The sequence below is a fragment of the Zalophus californianus genome, chromosome 11, assembly GCF_009762305.2.
Source record: "Zalophus californianus isolate mZalCal1 chromosome 11, mZalCal1.pri.v2, whole genome shotgun sequence".
NCBI classification, from domain to species: Eukaryota; Metazoa; Chordata; class Mammalia; order Carnivora; family Otariidae; genus Zalophus; species Zalophus californianus.
In genome coordinates, this window is record NC_045605.1 from 63,826,936 (window position 1) to 63,852,425 (window position 25,490).

The following is a 25,490-nucleotide window of genomic DNA, read 5'->3' on the forward strand; positions in this document are numbered from 1 at the left end:
GGAGACAACGAGATATCCACCTGCAAAAGAATGAAGTTGGACCCCTACCTACACTATTTTTAAAAATTAATTCAAAATTGATTAACGACCTAAATGTAAGAAAATTATACAACTCTTAGAAGAAAACAGACATAAATCCTTGTGACCTTGGATTAGGCAATGGTTTTAGATAGGACACCGAAACCACAAAGAAAGAAAGAATAGGTAAACTGGACTTCAAATTTTAAAACTTTTCGGCTGCACAGGATACCATCAGGGCACCTGGGTGGCTTAGTCGTTAAGCATCTGCCTTCAGCTCAGGTCATGATCCCAGAGTCCTGGGATCGAGCCCCATATCGGGCTCCCTGCTCAGCGGGAAGCCTGCTTCTCCCTCTCCCACTCCCCCTGCTTGTGTTCCTGGCTCTTGCTCTCTCTGTCAAATAAATAAAATCTCAAAAAAAAAAAAAAAGATACCATCAAGACAGTTAAGACAACATACTGAATGGGAGCAAATATTTGTAAATCATACATCTGGTAAGGTTCTAGCATCCGAAATAAGGAACTCCTTCCACTCAACAATAAAAAGATAAATAACCCAACTAAAAAAGGTCAAAGGCTCTTAATAGACATTTCTCCAAAGAAGATATACAAATGGCCAATAAGCTCATGAAAAGATTTTCAACACCACTAGTCATCAAGGAAATGCAAATTAAACCCACAATGAGATACACTATATTACACTGGCTAGGATGCTATAATAAAAAAAAGAGAGAAAGTACTGGCAAGGATGTGGAGAAAATCAAACTCTCATACTCTGCTGATGGGAATGTACAATAGTGTAGCCAGTTTGAAAAACAGCCTAGCAGTTCTTCAAAAGGGTAAACAAAGTTTCCATATGACCCAGCAATTCTACTCTTGGGTATATACCTAAGAAGAATAGGTTCCCACAAAAACTTGTACAAATATGTTCACAGCAGCATTATTCAAAATTACCAAAAAGTCCATCAACTGATAATAAATGGATAAATACAATGTGGTATACCCATGCAATGGAGTATTATTTGGCCATAAAAAAGAATGAAGTACTGATACATGCTACAATATGGATGAACTTTGCAAACATTATGCTAAGAAAAAAGAGAAAAGAAACAAAAAGAAAACGCCAGTCATGCAAGACTATATATTACATGATTCCATTAATATGAAGTGTCCAGAACAGGCAAATCTATGGAGACAGAAAGTAGATTAGTGGTTGCTTAGGGCTGGCAGCGGCCGGGGGGTGGGGGGGGGTGGGGGGCGCGGGGAGGCAGAAAGGAGAGTGACTGCTAATGGGTATGGAATTTTTTGTGTGTATGTGGGAGGGGTGGTAAAAATTTCTAAAACTGATTGTGGTAATAGTTGCACAACTCTGACTATATTAAAAACCACTGACTGTACACTTTAAATAGATAAATTGCCTGGTATGTGAATTATATCTCCAAGTTTTTAAAATAAAATCATCTAGTCTAACCACATGAGTTCAATACCCTCACCTTCCTTAAATGGAGATCTAACTTTGCTGAATACAATCAAACAGGAAATTCAGTATTGCCCCCAGGAAGCTCATGCCATCTCTGGACAACTCTGTTAGAATAGTCTTTATATTGAATTAATAAGTGAGTAATGGGCAGAAGAAAGGAAATAAAATGTAGAGTTTCAAACAGTAGGGAAACGTGACTGATAAAAAGCTTATAGACTGGAAGAAGGGCTGAAAAGTGGAGGAAAACTATTTTCAAAGGTAAGAGAAGGAACTGGAGAGCAATGGAACAGATAGGCTAGGTGGTAAAAATAGGTTTTTATCATAGGAGAAATCTCAGCATTTTCTATTTGGTATAATACTTCACATAATTTACTACTGAACACTTAAGTGTGCCAGACACAGATTAAAATGATAAATAAAACAGGGGCACCTGGGTGGTGCAGTCATTTAAGCGTCTGACTCTTGGTTTTGGCTCAGTCATGATCTCGGAGTAAGGGGCATGGAGCCCTCATCCCGCTTCATGCTCAGCTCGGAGTCGGCTTGAGATTCTCTCTCCTTCTTCCTCTGCCCCTCCCACTCATGTGTGCGCTCTCTCTCCCTAAAATAAATCTTTAACATACCCTAATAAAAAAATAAAAAATAAATGATAAATAAAACAGTCCCTATCTTTAAATTAAAAGTTTACGGGGGGGAGGAGCAAGATGGCGAAGGAGTAGGAGACCTGGATTTAGTCTGGTCCCAGGAATTCAGCTAGATAGGGATCAAACCATTCTGAATACCTATGAACTCAACAGGAGATCGAAGAAAAGAATAGCAGTAACTATGAACAGAAAAGCAACCACTTTCTGGAAGGTAGGACGTGCAGAGAAGTGAATCCGAGGCGATATTCCGGAGGATAGACGGCGGGGAGGGGGCCTCCGGCGGCCGTTTCTGGCAAGTGATAGAGCCGCGGAGCACAAAATCGGACCTTTTAGAAGTCGGCTCCACTGAGAGACGTCACTGCAGTGGCTAAGCGGGGGGTGGAACCCTCGGGGTCACAGAAAGACCGGGGCTGCCTGAGTGCGGCAGAGCTCCCAGGTATCGGAGCGGGGAAGCCGGCTGCAGAGAGGGGAGCCGAGGTGTGGGCTCTCAGCTCGGGGTTGCCATAAACTGTGATAGGCGACACAGTCGGGCCACTGCTCCTCCAGCAGGGACCCAACAAGCGGCAGAGCCGGGGAGACTCCCCTTCCTCCCCCGGGAGGAGCGGCGTGGGAGCGCACCGCAGGGATCTGCTGGGTTTGGAGACTCCACACGGGGTCGGGTGCCAGAGATAGAAACGCTCGGTCACAGGCTGGGTGAGCACGGAGTGCGGCCGGAGACCGGGGAGACGGGAGTGACTGACTGCTTTTCTCTGGGGCGCACTGAGGAGTGGGGCCCTGAGTTCTCGGCTCCTCCAAGGTGGAGATTGGGAGGCCGCCATTTTCACTGTCATCCTCCAACGCTGTACGGAAAGCTTTCAGGGAACAAAAGCTCCAGAGAGCAAACCCGAGCAGATTGCTTAGCCCTGACCCACAAGGGTGGGACAATTCCGCCTCCGGCAAAGACATTTGGGAACCACAGCAACAGGCCCCTCCCCCAGAAGATCAGCTAGAACAGCCAGCAAGCCAAGACCAAGTTTACCAATCCAGGAGAACGGGAGAACTCCAGCGCTAGGGGAATACTACACACAGAATTCATGGCTTTTTTCCCATGATTCTTTAGTCTTTCAAAGTTAATTTTTTTTAATTGTTTTTATTTTTCTTTTTCCTTTTTCAACCAACATCTTATCAATCCCTTTTTTAAAAAACATTTTTATTTTTCATTTTTAGAGTCATATTCTATCCCTTCATAGTAGTTACCTTTATTTTTGGCATATATAAGTTGTTCTCTTTAAAATTTTGAGATACAGTTTCTTCTAACAGATCAAAATATACCCTAAATCTCTAGTGTATGGCTTTGTTCTAGTCTCCTGCCTGATCACATTCTCTCTTTTTTCTTTTTTTAAATCCTCTTCTTTTTTCAAACAACTTATCAATTCTTTTTATTAAATTTTTTATAATTTTCATCTTTACAGGCATATTCCATCCCTCCATTGTATCAACCCTTTTTTTTGTACATATGTCTGTATGTATGTATTTTCTTTAAAATTTTGGGAGGAACTTTCTTCTAACAGACTAAAATACACCCAAAATCTAGTGCGTGGCACTGATCTATGCACCAGCCTGATCATATCTGATCATATTGTTTTTTTGTTTTGTTCTGTTTTTCTTTGTTTTTATTTTCTTTTTCTCTTTTTTCTTTCTTTCCCTTTCTTTTCCCCTGGTTTCAGGTCTTTTCTGATTTGTTTAGAGTATATTTTCTGGGGACGTTGGTACCCTGTTAGCATTTTGTTCTCTCATTCATCTATTCTCCTCTGGACAAAATGACAAGACGGAAAAAATCACCTCAACAAAAAGAACAAGAGGTAGTACCGTCTGCCAGGGACCTACTCAATACAGACATTAGTACGATGTCGGACCTAGAGTTCAGAATCATGATTTTAAAGATACTAGCTGGGCTTGAAGAAAGCATGGAAGTTATTAGAGAATCCCTTTCTGGAGAAATAAAAGAACTAAAATCTAACCAAGTCGAAATCAAAAAGGCTATTAATGAGATGCAATCAAAAATGGAGGCACTAACTGCTAGGATAAATGAGGCAGGAGAGAGAATCAGCGATATAGAAGACCAAATGATGGAAAATAAAGAAGCTGAGGAAAAGAGATAAACAACTACTGGATCACGAGGGCAGAATTCAAGAGATAAGAGATACCATAAGACGAAACAACATTAGAATAATTGGGATCCCAGAAGAAGAAGAAAGAGAGGGGCAGAAGGTATATTGGAGCAAATTATAGCGGAGAAGTTCCCTAATGTGGAGAAGGAAACAGGCATCAAAATCCAGGAGGCACAGAGAACCCCTCTCAAAATCAATAAAAATAGATCAACACCCCGACATCTAATAGTAAAACTTACAAGTCTCAGAGACAAAGAGAAAATCCTGAAAGCAGCTCGGGAAAAGAGATACGTAACCTATAATTGTAGAAACATTAGATTGGCAACAGACCTATCCAGAGACCTGGCAGGCCAGAAAGGACTGGCATGATATCTTCAGGGCACTAAACGAGAAAAATATGCAGCCAAGAATACTATATCCAGCTAGGCTCTCATTGAAAATTGAAGAAGAGATAAAAAGCTTCCAGGACAAACAAAAACTAAAGGAATTTGCAAACACGAAACCAGCCCTACAAGAAATATTGAAAGGGGTCCTTGAAGCAAAGAGAGAGCCTAAAAGCAGCATAGACCAGAAAGGAACACAGACAATATACAATAACAGTCACCTTACAGGCAATACAATGGCACTAAATTCATATCTTTCAATAGTTACCCTGAATGTAAATGGGCTAAATGCCCCAATCAAAAGACACAGGCTATCAGACCGGATTAAAAAACAAGACCCATCGATATGCTGTCTGCAAGAGACTCAGTTTAGACCCAAAGACACCCCCAGATTGAAAGTGAGGGGGTGGAAAACCATTTACCATGCTAATGGACACCAAAAGAAAGCTGGGGTGGCAATCCTTCTATCAGACAAATTAGATTTTAAAACAAAGACTGTAATAAGAGATGAGGAAGGACACTATATCCTACTTAAAGGGTCTATCCAACAAGAAGATCTAACAATTGTAAATATCTATGCCCCTAACATGGGAGCAGCCAATTATATAAGGCAATTAATAACAAAAGCAAAGAAACACATCGACAACAATACAATAATAGTGGGGGACTTTAACACCCCCCTCACTGAAATGGGCAGATCATCTAAGCAGAAGATCAACAAGGAAATAAAGACTTTAAATGAAACACTGGACCAAATGGACTTCACAGACATATTCAGAACATTCCATCCCAAAGCAACAGAATACACATTCTTCTCTAGTGCCCATGGAACATTCTCCAGAATTGATCACATCCTAGGTCACAAATCAGGTCTCAACTGGTATCAAAAGATTGGGATCATTCCCTGCATATTTTCAGACCACAATGCTTTGAAACTAGAACTCAATCACACGGGGAAAGTCGGAAAGAACTCAAATACATGGAGGCTAAAGAGCATCCTACTAAAGAATGAATGGATCAACCAGGAAATTAAAGAAGAATTTAAAAAATTCATGGAAACCAATGAAAATGAAAACAACTGTTCAAAATCTTTGGGATACAGCAAAGGCAGTCCTAAGAGGAAAGTATATAGCAATACAAGCCTTTCTCAAGAAACAAGAAAGGTCTCAAATATACAGCCTAACCCTACACCTAAAGGAGCTGGAGAAAGAACAGCAAATAAAGCCTAAACCCAGCAGGAGAAGAGAAATAATGAAGATCAGAGCAGAAATCAATGAAATAGAAACCAAAAGAACAGTAGAACAGATCAACGAAACTAGGAGCTGGTTCTTTGAAAGAATTAACAAGATTGATAAACCCCTGGCCAGACTTATCAAAAAGAAAAGAAAAATGACCCAAATCAACAAAATCAGGAATGAAAGAAGAGAGATCACAACCAACACCAAAGAAATACAAACAATTATAAGAACATATTATGAGCAACTCTATGCCAGCAAATTAGATAACCTGGAAGAAATGGATGCATTCCTAGAGCTGTATCAACTACCAAAATTGAACCAGGAAGAAACAGAAAACCTGAACAGACCTATAACCACTAAGGAAATTGAAGCAGTCATCAAAAATCTCCCAACAAACAAAAGCCCAGGGCCAGATGGCTTCCCAGGGGAAGTCTACCAAACATTTCAAGAAGAATTAATACCTATTCTTCTGAAACTGTTCCAAAAAAAAAAAAAAAAAAAAAAGAAAAAGAAAGAAATGGAAGGAAAACTTCCAAACTCATTTTATGAGGCCACCATTACCTTGATCCCAAAACCAGACAAAGACCCCATCAAAAAGAATTACAGACCAATATCCTTGATGAACATGGATGCAAAAATTCTCACCAAAATACAAGCCAGTAGGATCCAACAGTACATTAAAAGGATTATTCACCACGACCAAGTGGGATTTATCCCTGGGCTGCAAGGTTGGTTCAACATCCACAAATCAATGTGATACAATACAGTAACAAAAGAAAGAACAAGAATCATATGATCCTCTCAATAGATGCAGAAAAAGCATTTGACAAAGTACAGCATCCTTTCTTGATCAAAACTCTTCAGAGTATAGGGACAGAGGGTACATAACTCAATATCATAAAAGCCATTTATGAAAAACCTATAGCAAATATCATTCTCAATGGGGAAAAACTGAGAGCTTTCCCCCTAAGGTCAGGAACGCGGCAGGGACGTCCACTATCACCACTGCTATTCAACATAGTATTAGAAGTCCTAGCCACAGCAATCAGACAACAAAAAGAAATCAAAGGCATCCAAATTGGCAAAGAGGAAGTCAAACTCTCACTCTCTGCAGATGATATGATACTTTATGTGGAAAACCCAAAAGACTCCACCCCAAAACTGCTAGAACTCATACAGGAATTCAATAAAGTGGCAGGATATAAAATCAATGCACAGAAATCAGTGGCATTCCTATACACCAACAACAAGACAGAAGAGAGACAAATTAAGGAGTCGATCCCATTTACAATTGCACCCAAAACCATAAGATACCTAGGAATAAATCTAACCAAAGAGGCAAAAGATCTGTACTCAGAAAACTATAAAATACTCATGAAAGAAACTGAGGAAGACACAAAGAAATGGAAAAACGTTCATGCTCATGGATTGGAAGAACAAATATTGTGAAGATGGCAATGCTACCTAGAGCAATCTACACATTCAATGCAATCCCCATCAAAATACCATCCACTTTTTTCAAAGAAATGGAATAATCCTAAAATTTGTATGGAACCAGAAAAGACCCCGAATAGCCATAAGAATGTTGAAAAAGCAAAGCAAAGCTGGCGGCATCACAATTCCAGACTTCCAGCTCTATGACAAAGCTGTCATCATCAAGACAGTATGGTACTGGCACAAAAACACACATGGAGCAATGGAACAGAATAGAGTCCAGAAATGGACCCTCAACTTTATGGTCAACTCATCTTTGACAAAGCAGGAAAGAATGTCCAATGGCAAAAAGACAGTCTCTTCAACAAATGGTGTTGGGAAAATTGGACAGCCACATGCAGAAGAATGAAACTGGACCATTTCCTTACACCACACACAAAAATAGACTCAAAATGGTTGAAACACCTAGATGTGAGACAGGAGTCCATCAAAATCCTAAAGGAGAACACAGGCAGCAACCTCTTCCACCTCAGCCGCAGCAACTTCTTCCTAGAAACATTGCCAAAGGCAAGGGAAGCAAGGGCAAAAATGAACTATTGGGATTTCATCAAGATAAAAAGCTTTTGCACAGCAAAAAAAGAAAAGTCAACAAAACCAAAAGACAACCGACAAAATGGGAGAAGGTATTTGCAAATGACATATCAGATAAAGGGCTAGCATCCAAAATCTAAAAAGAACTTATCAAACTCAACACCCAAAGAACAAATAATCCAATCAAGAAATGGGCAGAAGACATGAACAGACATGTTTCCAAAGAAGACATCCAAATGGCCAACAGACACATGAAAACGTGCTCAACATTGCTCGGCATCAGGGAAATCCAAATCAAAACCTCAATGAGATACCACCTCACACCAGTCAGAATGGCTAAAATTAACAAGTCAGGAAATGACAGATGTTGGCAGGGATGTGGAGAAAGGGGAACCCTCCTACACTGTTGGTGGGAATGCAAGCTGGTACAACCACTCTGGAAAACAGTATGGAGGTTCCTCAAAAAGTTGAAAATAGAGCTACCATGTGTGCCTGGGTGGCTCAGTCGTTAAGCATCTGCCTTCGGCTCAGGTCATGGTCTCAGGGTCCTGGGATTGAGTCCCACATAGGGCTCCCTGCTCCGCGGGAGGCCTGCTTCTCCCTCTCCCACTCCCCCTGCTTGTGTTCCTGCTCTCGCTGTCTGTCAAATAAATAAAATCTTTAAAAAAAAAAAGAAAAAAAAAAAAAGAAAAAAGAAAATAGAGCTACCATACGATCCAGCAATTGCACTACTGGGTATTTACCCCAGAGATACAAACGTAGGGATCCGAAGGGGTACGTGCACTCCAATATTTATAGCAGCAATGTCCACAATAACCAAACTGTGGAAAGAGCCAAGATGTCCATCAACAGATGAATGGATAGAGAAGATGTGGTATCTATATACAATGGAATATTATGCAGCCATCAAAAGGAATGAGATCTTGCCATTTGCAACGACATGGATGGAACTGGAGGGTGTTAATGCTGAGTGAAATAAGTCAATCAGAAAGACATGTATCATATGACCTCACTGATATGAGGAATTCTTAATCTCAGGAAACAAACTGAGGGTTGTTGGAGTGGGGGTGGGGTGGGAGGGACGGGGTGGCTGGGTGATAGACATTGGGGAGGGTATGTGCTATGGTGAGCACTGTGAATTGTGCAAGACTGTTGAATCACAGATCGGTACCTCTGAAACAAATAATGAAATATATGTTAAGAAAAAAAAAAAGATAGCAGGAGGGGAAGAATGAAGGGGGGTAAATCGGAGGGGGAGACGAACCCATGAAAGATGATGGACTCTGAAAAACAAACTGAGGGTTCTAGAGGGGAGGGGGTGGGGGGAATGGGTTAGCTTGGTGATGGGTATTAAAGAGGGCACGTTCTGCGTGGAGCACCAGGTGTTATACACAAACAATGAATCATGGAACACTACATCAAGAACTAATGATGTAATTTATGGTGATTAACATAACAATAAAAAATGTAAAGAAAAAAAATAAAGAGTTTACAGATGAGCTATATAGTTCCAGCAACAAGGCAACTGTGCCTTAACCATCAAATCCAATAGATTTTCCCCTCAGGTCTCACTCTTAAGACTTAACTGCAACACAAGAAAATGATCATCACATACTACTCATTCAATAAATATAGGATTAATCTGAATAAATCCCTGTCAAACTTTCTTGCCTTAATCTCAATGGCACACCACTCTCCTGGGTTCTTCTTTTCCAACCAACTGATCTTTCAACCTATTCTTTTGCAGTCTCATGCACAGGTTCTTCTTTAATCCTCTGAGAGCTTTGTCTCAACATGTTTTTCTTTATCCTTTTTCCATTGACAAACTCATTCTTATGGATCCATTATAAGTTCCAAAATGTGTAACTCTAGTTCTGACCTTTCCCCCTCAAGCTCCCATCTCTTACTCTAAATTCCATTAGTATATACGTCCTTTTAGTCGGACTATCATGTCAAACCTAAAAATGAAACTCATTTTCACCTTCCAAAACCTGCTCTCCTGTGGGTTTTTGTTTATTAAAAAAGTAAACAACCAAAAAACAGAGTCATTCTCTCAGACCTTTAGGCTTAAGACCTATAACCTCTGCCACCTGTGACCAAGAAAATTCTTGAGATGGTGGGCTAGGGTCAGAATGCTCAATTTGGAAGAGATTTTTTTTTCCATAAAGTTAACTGTCTTCAACAGGGAACAACTTCATCTCTTGGATCTTGGTACTTTATTTCTTAGAACTGAACCCAGGATGTTTAGAAATTCAGTGGCTATAAAACATTTGGAAATAATTTTTTAAAAAAGAAATTTTTAACTAGACATCTCAAGTGTACAAAAAAGTATAAATGATAATGTGTGAGCACTTGTATACCTGCCTACCACATAGATGTAACTGGAAGACTTGTGTACTCTCAGAATGTGCACTTTATACTTTAAGTATATATTCATAAACTACATACAATATTGTCTTGAGTTTTAAAACTTTATATTATGAATGGACAGTAGTGACAGTCATATAGCAATATGAACATACTTACTGCCACTGAACTGTACATGTACTGGTTAAAATGATAAATTTGTTATGTATATTTTACAATTAAAAAAACCCTTTATATTATATCATACTGTACTCATTCTTCTGCAACTTCCCTTTTCTGCTCTTTTTCTGGGTGGGGATTAATATTTTGGCCTACAAATGCACCATGTTGATTTGATATATGTAGGTCCAGTTCATTCACTCGAACTGCCATATAGCATCTCCTAGTATGTCCATTATCACAATTTATTCACCTCCTCCTGAGCTGATGAATACTTAGGTTATTTTCTATTTTTCACTATTATAAATGTTCTACTTTATAAAAGCTACATTACAAAGAGGATTTGTGGTTTTTAAAAAATTTTGCTTAAAAAAACAGCTCAAGAAGGACGCCTGGGTGGCTCAGTCAGTTAAGCATCTGTCTTCGGCTCAGGTCATGATCCTGGAGTCCTGGGATTGAGCCCCAAGTCAGGCTCCCTGCTCAGCCGTGAGCCTGCTTCTCCCTCTCCCTCTGCTCCTCCCCCACCCCACCCCACCCTCTCTCTCTCCAATACATTAAAAATTAAAAAAAAAAAAACAGCTCAAGAGACCAGGATATTAAAGATATTAGAACATTAAAACTGCACTTTTCAAAATAGAAAACAGCTGTGTTCACTATCTCTGTATGCACTTAAGTATTCTCTAAAATGGGACTTGACTAAATCCTAATTGTTTATTGAAAGCTTTCCCCATATTTAGGTTTATTTAATTATTAAAATTTCACTTAGCATATCATTTAAGCTTGACTACAAACTTAATGGATTTTACAGAGTGAAGTTCTACTTTCCCTTGTTAATAACCATCCTTTTTGCTAAAAACAAAAACTCTAACACTGTTAACAGAAGAGCTTTCTGAAAGCAGCATTAAACCATCTGCAACATTTCATTCTTAAGACAAATAAATCAATAAATAACTGGATGTGTTTATATTTGATTACTGCAGTTTAAGAAAGATCCTTATGGGCCAATTCCTTAAGATATGTAAGCTTCTCCCTAAATAATGAGGAAATTCTAGAGGCCAAATTTAATTCGGCTTTACTTAAAGTGGAGCCTGGGACCACAGCTGACTGCTCCTCATCAGTCTCCTCCAGGGGTCCCTCATCTTGTTACATTCCTCTCCTACCTAAAGCTGTGCTCTGCCCACCACTGCTTTGATGTTTTCTGCTAATTTAACCATATCTTTTTTTCCATCTTTTACCAACTTCCCCACTCCCAAATTACGCTATATTCTATTAAGAGATACTTGTGTGTCTAAATTGCTCAGCACAGGGCCTAGTCCGTATACCCTACGCATGTTAATTATTACTGTTTTGTTAGGAGTCACCTGCCTAAAGCATAATTCTAACGGGTCTTGCCATTTTCTCCCATCAAAAGCTTTCAGTGGTTTCAACACAAGACTGTTACACAGTCAGTAAAGAGTAAAATCAGTACTATCTTTTCAGAGTTATTAGTTAAGATACTGGCTAGGCCTCCAACTATTTAAGTGGAGTTTAAATAAACCTTTTTTTTTTTTTTAAGATTTTATTTATTTGAGAGCGAGCGAGCGAGCACGAGCAGGGAAAGGGGTAAGGGAGAAGCAGACTCTCCGCTGAGCAGGGAGCCCGATGAGGGGCTCGATCCCAGGACCCCAGGATCACGACCTGAGCCAAAGACAGATGCTTAATGGACTGATCCACCCAGATGCCCTCAAATGAGCCTTTCTAGAGCTCATTTTCATCATCTGTAAAATGGATATAATTGGGGTTGTTACACAGATTGTTCAGGGTTGTTACAAGGATTACAGATTAGGGGCACCTGAGTGGCTCAGTGGTTAAATGTCTGCCTTCAGCTCAGGTCATGATCCCAGGGTCCTGGGATCGACCCCACATCAGGCTCCTTGCTCAGTGGGGAGCCTGCTTCTCCTTCTCCCTCTCCCTCTGCCTGCTGCTCCCCCTGCTTGTGCTCACCTGTGCATGCACATGCACTCTCGCTTTCTGTCAAATAAAATCTTAAAAAAGATTACAGATTAAATATCATATACAATGCACCCTGCATGCACAGTGGGTATTTAACAAATTCTGGTTTTGCCTTCCCTACAAACTGAATTTCTAAACAACTGAATTCTATAATCTAGTCCAAAAGTACCTCTTCATATTTCTTTCCCATTACATACTCCTGATTCAGCCTAACTAGACTTCTCACCATGCTTTGAGCCTGCCTTGTGATTCTTACCTCTAAGCCTTTGCTTTTTGCTGACTCCAGTGATTTTGCTTTTCTCTCCAACTCCACATGTCTAAATCTAGCTTATCCTTCAGGGCCCAGGCCAAATACTGCCAACATCCCCAATGCTTTTTCTCATCTCATCCCCATGCACTTAGAACACACTGCTTGATCCTCTTTGATTGCACTTATCACAACTGGCCTTATTCAAAAGTTTATTTAGGTGCCTTACAGCCTCTCCTTGAATGGACTAAGAAACAGAAATAGATAAAACCTTCCTCTAAGTACTATTTCTACCCAGTTTTATTCAGTGCTGACTAAAACTTATAAATCCTATCAGAGCACCAGAGAAGATGCCTCTGACATCCAGAAGCTGGCCTGGTACTATCAGCTAGGCCTTGGTGTTGGTATGAGCTGGCTTCACACTCACAGTTAGGTCTTGGTGTTCTCCTGTTAAACGTCAGGAATTTCAGAACATCAACATTAAACAAGGCCATTCTGTGACCACCGTGGATCAAGATGAAAGAGTAAGACCACTTTGTAATCTTCCTGAACACAGACAAAACATGAATACTGTCCAAGCTAAAAAATATCAAAAAGCTCCTATTCCTGGATAATGAGGGACTGCTGCTTCTTCATTAATTACAGCTTCAGCCCTTCTCTAGTCTGTTCCCCCTTTAGATAAACTCTATTAAGATATCCAGCCATCCAGCCACGGAATTTGCCTCACTTCCTGATGGCATCCAATCCAGAGCAAAGCCCCACATCCTTAAACCTTCTTCAAAAATCACCTAACACATGCCCACATCCTATAATAAAGTTTTTCTAACAATCTTACTGTGATGTTGCAAGCTTCCCCATGGTGTGCATTCTCCCTTGCTAAAAGTAATAAATCCAACTTCTTTAACTACAGGCATTCCTTGTGCTCTGTGGCTGACGGACGAATTATGAACTTCTTGAATAAAAGTCTAGGGTATGCTCTGGGTCTTGCATGCTGTACACTCTGCTGAATTGATCTGGATGACTATACTGGACCTGCTGGCCTTTACTGGAATCTCAAGACACAGCGCAGTTATTCTCAGGACTAAAAATAATTTATTACTACATTATCCTGAGTGGTTTTTAGTTTTGAGTATAGAAAATGGCAGCCAGGGTGACTGGTAAGAGGTGCTCCTTACCCACAACTCTGCTCCACACTCATTCCCCTAGAAGTTTCTGAACTTGAAAAAGTGCCTAATTTACATGTATTCACAGGCTCTCAAACTGTCTCTTCCCTTCTCTGACACTCTTTCAGAGCAGATACTGAGGTTTCATTAGGAGAAAAGAAAAGGTAAGGGACCAAAATACATTCATCCTCAAGTACTTATATACCAAAACAAAGAGCTAACTTAAGATAAATATGTATATGTATTATATATGCATGTATATATACATATATGGACACATAACTATACATACATGTGTACATATTTCCACATCTTAGATAGTTCTAGACCCAGTGGGCAGAACTCACCTGAGGAAAACATGGTGACTTAAAAGAGTCTGAGCTATTTCAGAGGAACAGGGCCACTAGGGAGGTACTGGTAAGGAAACCTACTTGTAAGTACTCAAAGTGAGTCCCTCACTGGAAAACATGGGCAGGCAGGATCAGGAGGAGAGATGCCAGATAGGACATTATCGTGGGAGCACTCCACGATCCAGCTATGGAGGTGGTGAGCAGGACTCTCCTGAAGCTGACTCTAGCACAGAAGCAGCATACTGTCATCTTGGAGGGCTTCAACTACTCTGGCACCTGTCCGAAGTCTCAGTGTGCTGACCTTGGAACAGCTGACAAACTCCTGACCTTGCATGTTGAGGCTTTCGTGTTAAACAGGTGCAGAAGGTGAGAGGAGGGGAACTGCTACTTTGGCCGAAGAAGAAATTGGTCAGTGAAACGAAAAGAGAACTGTAGGAGAAAGGGACCATGCCAACTCAGTATTTGTGGCAGCAAAGTAGGGGTCATGTGGCCCAGGTCCTAGGAAGGCAGAACTAAGTTCTGAAAACAAACAGCCCCATGGCATGAGACCCTTTCTAAGAGGAAAGCTTTTTCTTTCTTTTTTTTTTTAAGATTTTATTTATTTGACAGAGACAGACAGTGAGAGAGGGAACACAAGCAGCGGGAGTGGGATCATGACCTGAACCGAAGGCAGACGCTTAACGACTGAGCCACCCAGGTGTCCCTAAGAGGAAAGCTCTTAAAATGCATTGCTGCTTGAGCATTTCAAAAATTGTCAAACAGATAGGAAAGCCAGAGGGGGCAAAAAAAAAAAAAAAAAAAAAAAAGATGTACAGGTAGTTCTTCTAAAAGAACAGAGAAAAGATGAACAAAGAGACACATAAGTGAAAGAGTGGCAAGACTTGGAAGAACCCCAGGAGGCCAAGGTCCAAAATAAGATTTATAAAAAGGCTAGCCAAAGCAAACGGAGTATTTTTAGAGCAAAAAAGGCAATTTACCTGATGATAAAATGTAATTCTGAGGAAGCAGAACTTCTGAACTTCTATTTTGCTTCCATATTCTCTATCAAAGGGACTAAACTTTGGGTTAAATGAAAGAGAATCAGCAATCCTAAAGACAAAAATAAAGTCCCAGATGGGTGAGGAGAATAAGTTCGTCCACTAAGCAATTTCTACCACTAAAAAACCTGCAAGAAAAGTCCTTAAGCTAAAAGAAAATTTAAAGAAATTATATTGAGAAAATTTTAAAGAAGGGAGTAGGTGATTATTGTTCCAGTTTGCAAAAGGTGGATGGTGGACTTTTCACCCATAGAGAAGTGAGCACACTGTAGCTTAGACTAGATTCTAAAAAGGATTCTTCAGGGGGCGCCTGGGTGGCTCACATGGTTAAGCGTCTGCCTTTGGCTCAGGTCATGATCCCAGGGTCCTGGGATCGAGCCCCACATCGGGCTCCTGGCTCAGCGAGGAGCCTGCTTCTCCCTACTCATGCTTTCTATCTGTGTCTCAAATGAATAAATAAAATCTTTAAAAAAAATAAAAGGATTCTTCAGGAGATTGTGAGGCAGACGGCAGAGAAGGAGGGTCCTGAGCTTAAGTCGCGGACACACTCAGAGATAGCGGCTGTATCTGTGCCACTGACTCTGAGAATGACCCGAAGGCTGGCAGAACAGTGCTCCCACATTTCATCCTAGGGAGAATCGAGGAGGAAGGCCACATCGAAAAAGGACAGAGGAGCAGAGCTGAGACTGGGGACAAACCCAGGTAAGACTAACCACAAATGCGAAGGATGCCACAAGCATGGAGAAGTTAGAGGATCAGAGCCCACCCGAGGCTCTGGGGACCCACGCTGGGAAGATGAGTCCCCATTAACATCTTGCTTTGGGGAAAAAAAAAAAAAATCAGTGGAGCTTAACTTAGCTTTTAAAATCAGTGGGGTTTAACTCTGGGTACTTTAAAAATCAACCAGCTTAACTCCAGGAAAGCCAAAGGGAGATAGGAAACTGAGTCTTTGCCTTAAAGCATGATAAATAACTTGGCTCTAAACACAGCATAGAAACAACAGTTTGAAAAGTGCCTGAGGCACACATGACAGAGATGTATTTACTTCTCTCAGAACATGTGCTGGAGGGGCGCCTGGGCGGCTGCCTTCGGCTCAGCTCATTATCCCAGGGTCCTGGGATCGAGCCCCACATTGGGCTCCCTGCTGGGTGGGAAGCCTGCTTCTCCCTCTCCCACTCCCCCTGCTTGTGTTCCCTCTCTGTGTCTCTGTCAAATAAATAAAATCTTTAAAAAAAAAAAAAAAAGTACATGCTGGAGGCACAGGTATCTTCAGGAGAGTTCAACAACAAAAGTGCTGGCAAGCGCCATTTCTTTCCCCTCCCCAAGCCTAGATAGCCAGACACTTGGAAAAACCAGCACGAACACTCTCCACCTATTTTACTACTACCATGTGTGCAGTCTCACCTTCCCCTGCACAGCCTGGCAGGCATCTCTCCAAAGCGGCTCCTGCCCCACCATACCCTGCAAACCACCCAGCAAGGACCAGCGCCACTCCAAAGGGAATCTTGTGCTGGGGAGAGTGAAAGCTAACCCCACACACCGGTGCCCCTGCAGTTCCAGCAGCCAAGCCTTTTCACTGGCCACAAAAGGAAAAAGCCCTGCCTCCTGGTGTGTCTGCAACTGTGACAGAAAGACCAAGTGCAGAAATCAAGACTGACTGCTAACCCTGCCCACCTATGTTCCAAAACAAAGTGAACAGCACAAAATGGACAAAACCTAGATGAGCATCAAAAAAAAAAAAAAAAAAAAAGCAGCTTAGCATTCTACTATACCAACAAGGTCAGCAAGTAGAATGCCAAAAATCTAAAGCAATCCTCAGGATGCATTAAAAGAAGTAGAGAGTTTTTAAAAGGAGGGTGGGGGTGGGGGGAGGCAACAGGTTTGCTCTTCCATGAGCTAACAGGCTTCCACTTGCTATTTGCCTTCTAGAGAGGCTGTTTTGAGATACTTGAACTAGGTCATATGAGGAATGGATGAACTCCTACAGATGTCAACATAGGAAAAAAGACTGAAAAAGGGGACGTGATGCTAGTCTTCAAATTCCTGAACTCACCATCTTTCCCTTTCATCTATTTTCCTCCATTCCTATTTTGGTGAGGGGCATCACCATCTGTCTATTCACCTAAGCTAATAACTTGAGACTAATCCAAGATGCCTCCCTCCCCATCACCTTTCAATTCTATTTAAAAATGGCTCTTAAGTGGCGCCTGGGTGGCTAGTCGGTTAAAGGTCCAACTCTTGATTTTGGCTCAGGTCATGATCTCAGGGTCGTGAGATCGAGCCCCACGTCAGGCTTAGCGTGGAGTCTGCTTGAGATTCTCTCTCTCCCTTTGCCCCTCCCCACACTCATGCGTGCACAAGTGTGCACACGCTCTCTCAAGTAAATCTTTAAAAATGGCTCTTAAGCTGAAATTTCTGACAATGTTAAATAAATTTCAAATCATAAAAACATAAAAATAAAAACCAGAGAACTATAATAAATAAGAATTTTAAAAAGCTCTTAAAATTGTTCTCCTCCCTCTTACCCAGTGATGACAGCCTCCCCTGCTCTATTTCCTCCTTCCTCCAGTACCCCTATATCCCTTTGGGAATCTCTCTCAACTTCACAGTGGTTAATCAGTAGTTAATCAGTATATTCTTTCTACCCAAAGCACTGCAAGTAACTTAATTCAAGCCATTACAATGCATGGATAGGTTAGTCAGACCTACTGGGAAAGAACGAGGGTTGGGGGTACAGGCTAGGTTAGAGTGAGGTGGGAGTAAAGGAAGAGTTTAAAAGAAAAGACATGCTCCTTCTCTGGACAGTGGAATGTGAGAGGTGATGTCTGGTGCTGTTGCAACCACTGTTGCTATCCTGAGAGAGCTGTCAGAGGACAGAGCCAACGTGAGAAGGAACTCGGAAGTGAAATGCACACATAAAATCAGAGCTGGAGCTCTGAACAGATGGTGATTCTCTGGATCAGACAACACTAAAGGCCAGTTCTAACACAAGGTCTTTTCATTTGTACAAAGCAATAAATCCCCTTTTTGCCTTAAGACAGTTCAAGTTGAATTTTCTGTCATTTGTCATGAAGATCCTAACCGATGAGCTCAACAACACTGATTTAATGATGCTCATGCGGCCTCAACCAGAGTACGGCAACTATCTTCTCCTTACAGAGATCCTCACCATGCAGCTCCTACAGTGCTGCCAGGATGTTCTTTCTGAAACCAGACTGGAGGCTTATCTTCTACTTACAAGCTTACAGTGGCCTCTTCTACCTTTGAAATAAAATCCAAACTCCTTAAGGACGTCAGAAAAAAAAAAAACTTCAGTTTGGCCCCTGCCAACATCTCTGGTCTCACCTCTGGTCAAAATGAAAAACTTTTCTTCTTAAAAGGACACCAGCAAGAAAGCGAAGACAACCCACTGAGTGGGAGAAAATATTTGTAAATTACGTATCTGATAATGGGTTTTTACCTAAAGAACTGTTAAAACTCAATGAAAAGATAACCCAATTTAAGAATAGGCACAAGATCTGAATAAGACATTTCTCCAAAGATGATACACAAATAGCCAATATACACACAAAAAGATGCTCAATGTCATTAGTCATCAGGAAAACGCAAATAAAACCACAATGAGATATCACTTCACACCCACTAGGATGGCTGTGATCAAACAGGCAGACAATAAGTATTGGTAAGATGTGGAGAAACTAGAAGGCTTATACATTGCTGGTAGAAATGTTAAATGGTGCAGGCACTTTCGCAAACAGTGTAGCAGGTGCTCAAAAAGTTAAAAACAGAATAATCATATGATCCAGGAATTTCATTCTTCATTCCAGCCACACTAAAATGCTCATATTTCCCAAATGTATATGCCCAAGAAAAATGAAAACATGTCTACCTAAGTTTGTATTCAAATGTTAATAGCATTATATATATAAAAAATATAAACAACCCAAATGTCCAACAGATGAATGGATTAATAAAATGTGGTATATCCACACAGTGGAATATTATTCAGCCATTAAAAAGTAATGAAGTACTGGGATGCCTGGGTGGTGCAGTCAGTTAGGTGTCTGACTCTTGCTCTTGGCTTAGGTCGTGATCTCATGGTGGTGAGATCGGGCCCCACGTTGGGCTCCACACTCAGTGTCAAGTCTGCTTGGGTTTCTCTCTCCTTCTTCCTCTGCTCCTCCCCCTCACTCTAAAAAATTTTTTTAAAAAATGAAGTACTGATACATGCTACAACATGGATGAACCTTGAAAACATGCTGAGCAAAAGAAGCTAGTCACAAAAGATTGCATATTGTATAATTCCATTTATATGAAATTTCCAGAAATTTATACTGAAAGTAGACTAGTAGTTACCTAGGGCTGAAGAGAGTGGGGTGGGTGGGGTGTGTTGGAGGGGGTGATGGCTAAAGAATATGGGGATTTTGGTGAGGGGTGGAGTAGAAAATGTTTTAACATTGATTGTGGTGATGGTTGCACAACTCAACATAACAAACCGCACTGAACTATACACTTTAAGTGGGTGAACTGTATGTGAATTATATCTCAAGAAAGCTGTTAGAGGGGAAAAAAAAAAAAAAAGACCGTCCTGCTCTAGGTCACCTTTCTTGCCTCCAATAAAACTGACCATTCTAAACATGAGTCCCCACTGTTCCCTGCAAGGGCTTTGGGTACATACAACTGACACTTAGGCCTTATTTTTTGTCTGTTTTCCTCTACTAAACTGTGATCCTCAAGCAGAGATTTGGCTCATTTTTCTTAGAATCCATGGTTATCTGTACACTGTGTATACACTATGTGAAAGAGTACATCATAAGTATTTACTAAAAGACTGTCCTAAAGGCTGTCATGTGGAAAAGGGACTGTACTTACTTTACATACTCCAACGGGCAGAAATGAAAGTTACAATGACAGATTTCAAGAATTTTCAAATAACTGGGGTTGTCTCCTACTCTAAAACAAGGATTTCAGTGTTCTTTCTCAGAATTGATACTCAAATTCTGAATGTATGTTTAAGTAGTATGTGAATTTTTCTAGGGAGAAACTCCATAACTTTCATCAGATTCTCAAAGGGGTATACGTATATAAACCCAAAACGGTTAGGGGCGCCTGGGTGGCTCAGTTGGTTAAGCAACTGCCTTCGGCTCAGGTCATGATCCTGGAGTCCTGGGATCGAGTCCCACATCAGGCTCCCTGCTCGGCGAGGAACCTGCTTCTCCCTCTGGCCCTCACCCCTCTCGTATATTCTCTCTCTCATTCTCGCTCTCTCAAATAAATAAATAAATCTTAAAAAAAAAAAAAAACGGTTAGGAATCACTGTTTTTAAAATGTCAGCATACCGGCACAGGGATTTTAAGTAGTTTAATTTTTACTGAAGCATAGTTGACATACAATGTTATCTTGAGTGTATGATATAGTCATTCTATAGCTCTATACATTATTATGCTCACCACAAAATACAGCTACCATCTATCACCATACCACACCACGAACACGACTGACTATACTCCCTATGTTGTACTTTCATCCCCATGACTTACTCATTTCATTACTGGAAGCCTGTATTTCCCACTCCTCTTCACCCATTTTGCCCATCCCCCCCCATCTGGCAACCATCAGTTCTCTACATTTATGGGTCTATTCCTGTTTTTGTTTGTTCATTTTTTAGATTCCACATAAGTGAAATCACATAGTATTTGTCTTTTTCTGACTTATTTCACTTAGTATAATATCCTCTAGGTCCATCCAAGGGCAGAGAGTTTAGTTAGCAAAATTTCAGTTACTGAAATTTATCATTCAGGAGAAGTTTCTTCCTGGATTATACTCCTTTGGTAACTAATGCAAAAAGAATTCACAATAGGGGCACCTGGGTGACTCAGTCGTTAAGTGTCTGCCTTCGCTCAGGTCATGATCCCAGGGTCCTGGGATCAAGCCCTGCATCGGGCTCCCCTGCTTGGCGGGAAGCCTGCTTCTCCCTCTCCCACTCCCCCTGCTTGTGTTCCTGCTCTCGCTATGTCTCTCTCTGTCAAATAAATAAATAAAATATTTTTAAAAAATTCACAATGTTAGTAGCTTCACAAACTTGAATTATTCATTTAAAAATATTTATCAACTGCTATTTTAGGCAGATGCTAAAGAAATAGTGGTAAACAAGACCAAGCCCCTGCCCTCATGAAACTTACACTCTGGAAAGTAGAAACAGAAAAAAAAGTGAGTAAATAAGAACATTTCACATCATATAGTAATTCCTTCAAGAAGGAAAAGAGAACAACATGAAGGAACAAGGAAAGATGCGGGTGGAGTTATCTTAGCTAGGGTCCGTAGGGAAAGTCTCTGAGAAGGTTACATTTGAGCAGAAACTTGAGTAATTAGAAGGAAGGTGAGGGAAGAACACTCTAGGAATAAGAACAGAAAGTGCAAAGATTCTAAGATGAGAACATTAGATATCAACTCTTGAGTTCTCAAGGGAAAGAGCCACATTAATTTCTATACAACATTCAGAAAGTATCTCCCACTCACATTCAATAGAACTTATTCAACATAATTCAGCATAATGGAATCCAATTGAGTAAAATACTATTTTAGAAAAATCTTTACTGCTTAAGATCATCATGAATTAATCTTCAAGGCAGACAAGGCAGTATCATTAGACAAAATGAGTAAAACCTTTGGGATTTTGTAATAAGGCAGAAAGGAAAATAATAACATGATTTTTTAGAAGTCTCTTCCAGGTAGTTTTACAAGCATAAAGTTTATCAAGCACATTCTACCAAGAGAATTCTCAGTTCAATCTGTCCTCCACCCCTAGAGCTTAGTGCTTTTCATCTGCAGTATTTCTATCTATAATGTGCAAAAGAGCGGAATGGTAGTCAGTGTGCACAAATTACAGGGAAGTGAATTTCAGTTCAAAAGGAGCTGTCCAATCATCAAAAGGCTGAACATTACTGGAAGTGTTTGGAGACTGTAAAACCATCTTCACGGGTATTACAGAGATAACTTACAGGAGAAAGTTACCAGAAGAACTTCAGGAGCTAGAGAGAATTGTTCTAGTTCCTTCTTTCAGCCTGGACATCCATCCCTTTGCACCCATTATGTAAAAGCCCCTGAACGCAACCAACTGGGTGGATTTGTAAACACCACATAGCCATACCGGTAACAAAGGATTAGCAAACACTTAAGAGGAATGTAGTAATTCTTCGTCTCAGTAACTGAAGTTTGAGTTAAAATCTTCAAATTACATTTAAAAAGTCACAAAGACAGCCTGAAGCGGGGCGCTGGAAGTACACAAGGACTTCAGATTAACAATAGCAATGCCAATTGACTTTACTTCATACAAAAGCACGACACAAAGCACACAGAAACCCCAGAGAGGGGAATCCAAGCGGGAGCCCTCCGGTCTCAAAGCACCTGGACAGATGTGACAGCTGAGTGAAGCCAGGGACGGGAGGCGGGAGGGCTGCGAACAAAGGGTGAGCGAGAGACCACCTGGAGGATGCCCAGGTACGCGCGCCTGCATCCCCGGCTCTTCCTTCCAGCAGAAGGTCGGGACGGACCCGGTGCCCCATGGAGTCCGCCGCTGTCAGCTGACGCCGAGGGAACCGAGGGGCTTGGCACCTCCCCAACGCCGCCCGGTCCGCCCTCTCTAGCCGGTTTGGAGGAGACCTCGAATCACCCCTCCCTGGAGCGGCGTTCTCCGTACGCCGAGAGGGAGCTAGCCTGCGCTTACCTTCCGGCGCCGGCGGCGGCTCCTGCCGCTTTCCGCGGGACAGGAAGGCCTTGGGCAGCAGCAGCGACACGGCCAGGACGAGCCCCGAGGCCAGGGCCACCCTCCGCACGGTGGAGTACGCCATGGCCGCCGCCCTCGCCACAGGTGCAGACGCCAGCCGGAACCGGAACCGCCGCGCCGGCGGCCTCCTCCGACCGAACCGTGGGCTGCGCGGACGGCGACGCGCGAGGGACAAGTGCGCGAGGCACCCGCACGGCGGTCCCCGTCTCCGTACTCGCACCCGCGCCAACTGGAAACTCCTCCCTCTCCACGCCCCGCGGTGCGTTCTGCTCCCCTGCGAAAGGCTGGCGGTTGTGCGCTTCCTTCTCCCCGTCCGGCTGGCCGCCCTGCTCGCCTCCCGCCCCCGACCACGCCAGCGAGCTCCTTCCCGCCAGCAGCTCCCACCGCTCGCAGCCAGCCTCCGTCTGCAGCCAAACGGGAGAATGTAAGCGCGTCTAAAGATCTCGCTCCACGGTGCGAAACCTTTCACGAACACCTCTGGATCCTCAGCACAACCCTCACATCTATCTGTGACCTCAAGGCCCTGACCGATCTGGTCTGAACAGTGGTGCATCCGGACTAGATCATTTGCTCTTTCCCTAGCAGATTCTTTGCTTTCAGGGAAGCTTGGTTTGTCCCGTTCCCTCTGCCTGGAAAATTCCTAACGTCATCTCCGCCGGTTAAAAACTCTGAAGAACTGAAAAATTCTACCTCCATGAGACTTCTCCAGTCAGCCCCTCCTTCCTCTGTATTCCCACAGTCCTTCCTTCGTGTCTTTATTATTTATACACATTAAATAATAAGCATTTAGTTCCTAAAATGTATCAAATCGGGAAATGGCACTATAGGGTCTGATGAATAAGATGGGTTTCCTTATGGGGCAGATAGGTATCTAAACACGAAAATGCAGGAAATATTCTGGACTCTGGAACAGTCAGCTCAACTGGAAGCTCCTGAAAGTAGGTGAAATTTGAGTTTTTGAAGAACAAGTCACTAGACAGGTGGGAGGAGTTAGAGTATTCAGACAAAGGTTGCAAAGAAAGCAAAGGCATGAAAGCCTGTGTGCCTTCCAAAGATGACTAGTGATTCATTTTGGCCGGGCCATAGGGCTGGTGACAGGATATAAAGTGATAAGGCTACAAATATAAACAGGAGTGAAATTGTGAGAAGCCTGGATATAACTTCCAGTTCAACACGGCAGATGGAACACACCCATTTATCTTTCCACAAAAATGAAAATAAAGAGAAAATAAAGTCTTGTATCTACTACAAGACTAAGGAGAATGAAAATATAACAGACAAGAAATGTCAACATTTTGTAAGATGCAACATTATCCAATAGAAATGACAGTCACGTATGTAATTTAAAATTTTCTAGTAGCCACGTTAAAAAAGCGAACAGGTGAAATTCGTTTAATACGTTTTATTTAACCCAATATACCCAAAGTATTATTTCAACATGTGTAGCACTCGTAAGTCACATTTCAATGGCTTAATAGCCATGTGACTAGTGGCTACCATATTGGGCAGTGCAGGTGTAGAGCATAAAAAGAAGTACCTACGGAGGGAAAGCCCCTAAGAGGAAAACTAATTTGCCCCTCAGAAGCTAGGAGGTCTTAAAAATTGAGTTCCTTTAAAGGCAGAGATGTGGAGTGGGGCTGAATAAAGGATTGGTTGAAAGTCTGGTTAAGAAGCAGGTGAGGTTGGGCGCTTGGGTGGCTCAGTTGGTTAAGCAACTGCCTTCAGCTCAGGTCATGATCCTGGAGTCCCGGGATCAAGTCCTACATCGGGCTTCCTGCTCAGCAGGGAGTCTGCTTCTCCCTCTAACCCTCTTCCCTTTCGTGCTTTCTCTCTCTCTTTCTCTCTCTGAAATAAATAAATAAAATCTTAAAAAAAAAAAAGCAGGTGAGATCCTCCAAATCTTGTTCCTCAATTATTGCAGCTGGGTGGTTGCCCCTGTCAGCATTGCTCAGGCATCATCATTGTTGATATCAACATCACTAAAAGTTATTGAGTACTTATTATTTCCTGATATTTTACATGTCATAACAATTGATTCTAAGTTTTATGAAGTAAGCAATATAATATACCCACTTTACAGATGAGAAAAACCAAGCAACAGAAAGCTTATGTAACTCCCCAACAATTACACAGTATCAATCGAAAGCTTTTACTTGAACCCAGGCATGCTTACTCCAGGACTTGCTCTCTTAACCACCAGTTTTACTCTCTGGAACCAGGGAAGCTCTGGACTCATGGACAACAGGTGCAGCCTATGGAGGTGATACCTTATGGGATATGACTTCTAAGAGGTGCAGAGAAAACTGTGATGACCCACCCCCAAAATTCTGACTTGGGTGACTGGATAGGCATTGATTCCATATAACAGCATTTTGAAAACAGAAGAATCAGGTTCGTGAGAGAAGGAGTTCAGATTTTGACTAGTTGAATTTGAGTTCCATGAAATATCCAGGT

The 25,490-nt window shown here is 41.7% G+C and overlaps 1 protein-coding gene across 5 annotated transcripts in view; it reads right to left on the reverse strand.

Moving 5' to 3' along the window:
- The window catches only part of RIC3 (RIC3 acetylcholine receptor chaperone), a 57,274-nt gene extending 33,480 nt beyond the window's left edge, over positions 1 to 23,794 (reverse strand). For all 5 annotated transcript variants that reach the window (XM_027579003.2, XM_027579004.2, XM_027579002.2 and 2 more), the window contains exon 1: positions 22,977 to 23,794. In XM_027579003.2, the coding sequence (XP_027434804.1) occupies positions 22,977 to 23,589 (613 nt within the window). In that variant the 5' untranslated portion in view covers positions 23,590 to 23,794. The remainder of the gene's footprint in view (positions 1 to 22,976) is intronic.
- Positions 23,795 to 25,490: the final 1,696 nt, after the last annotated feature.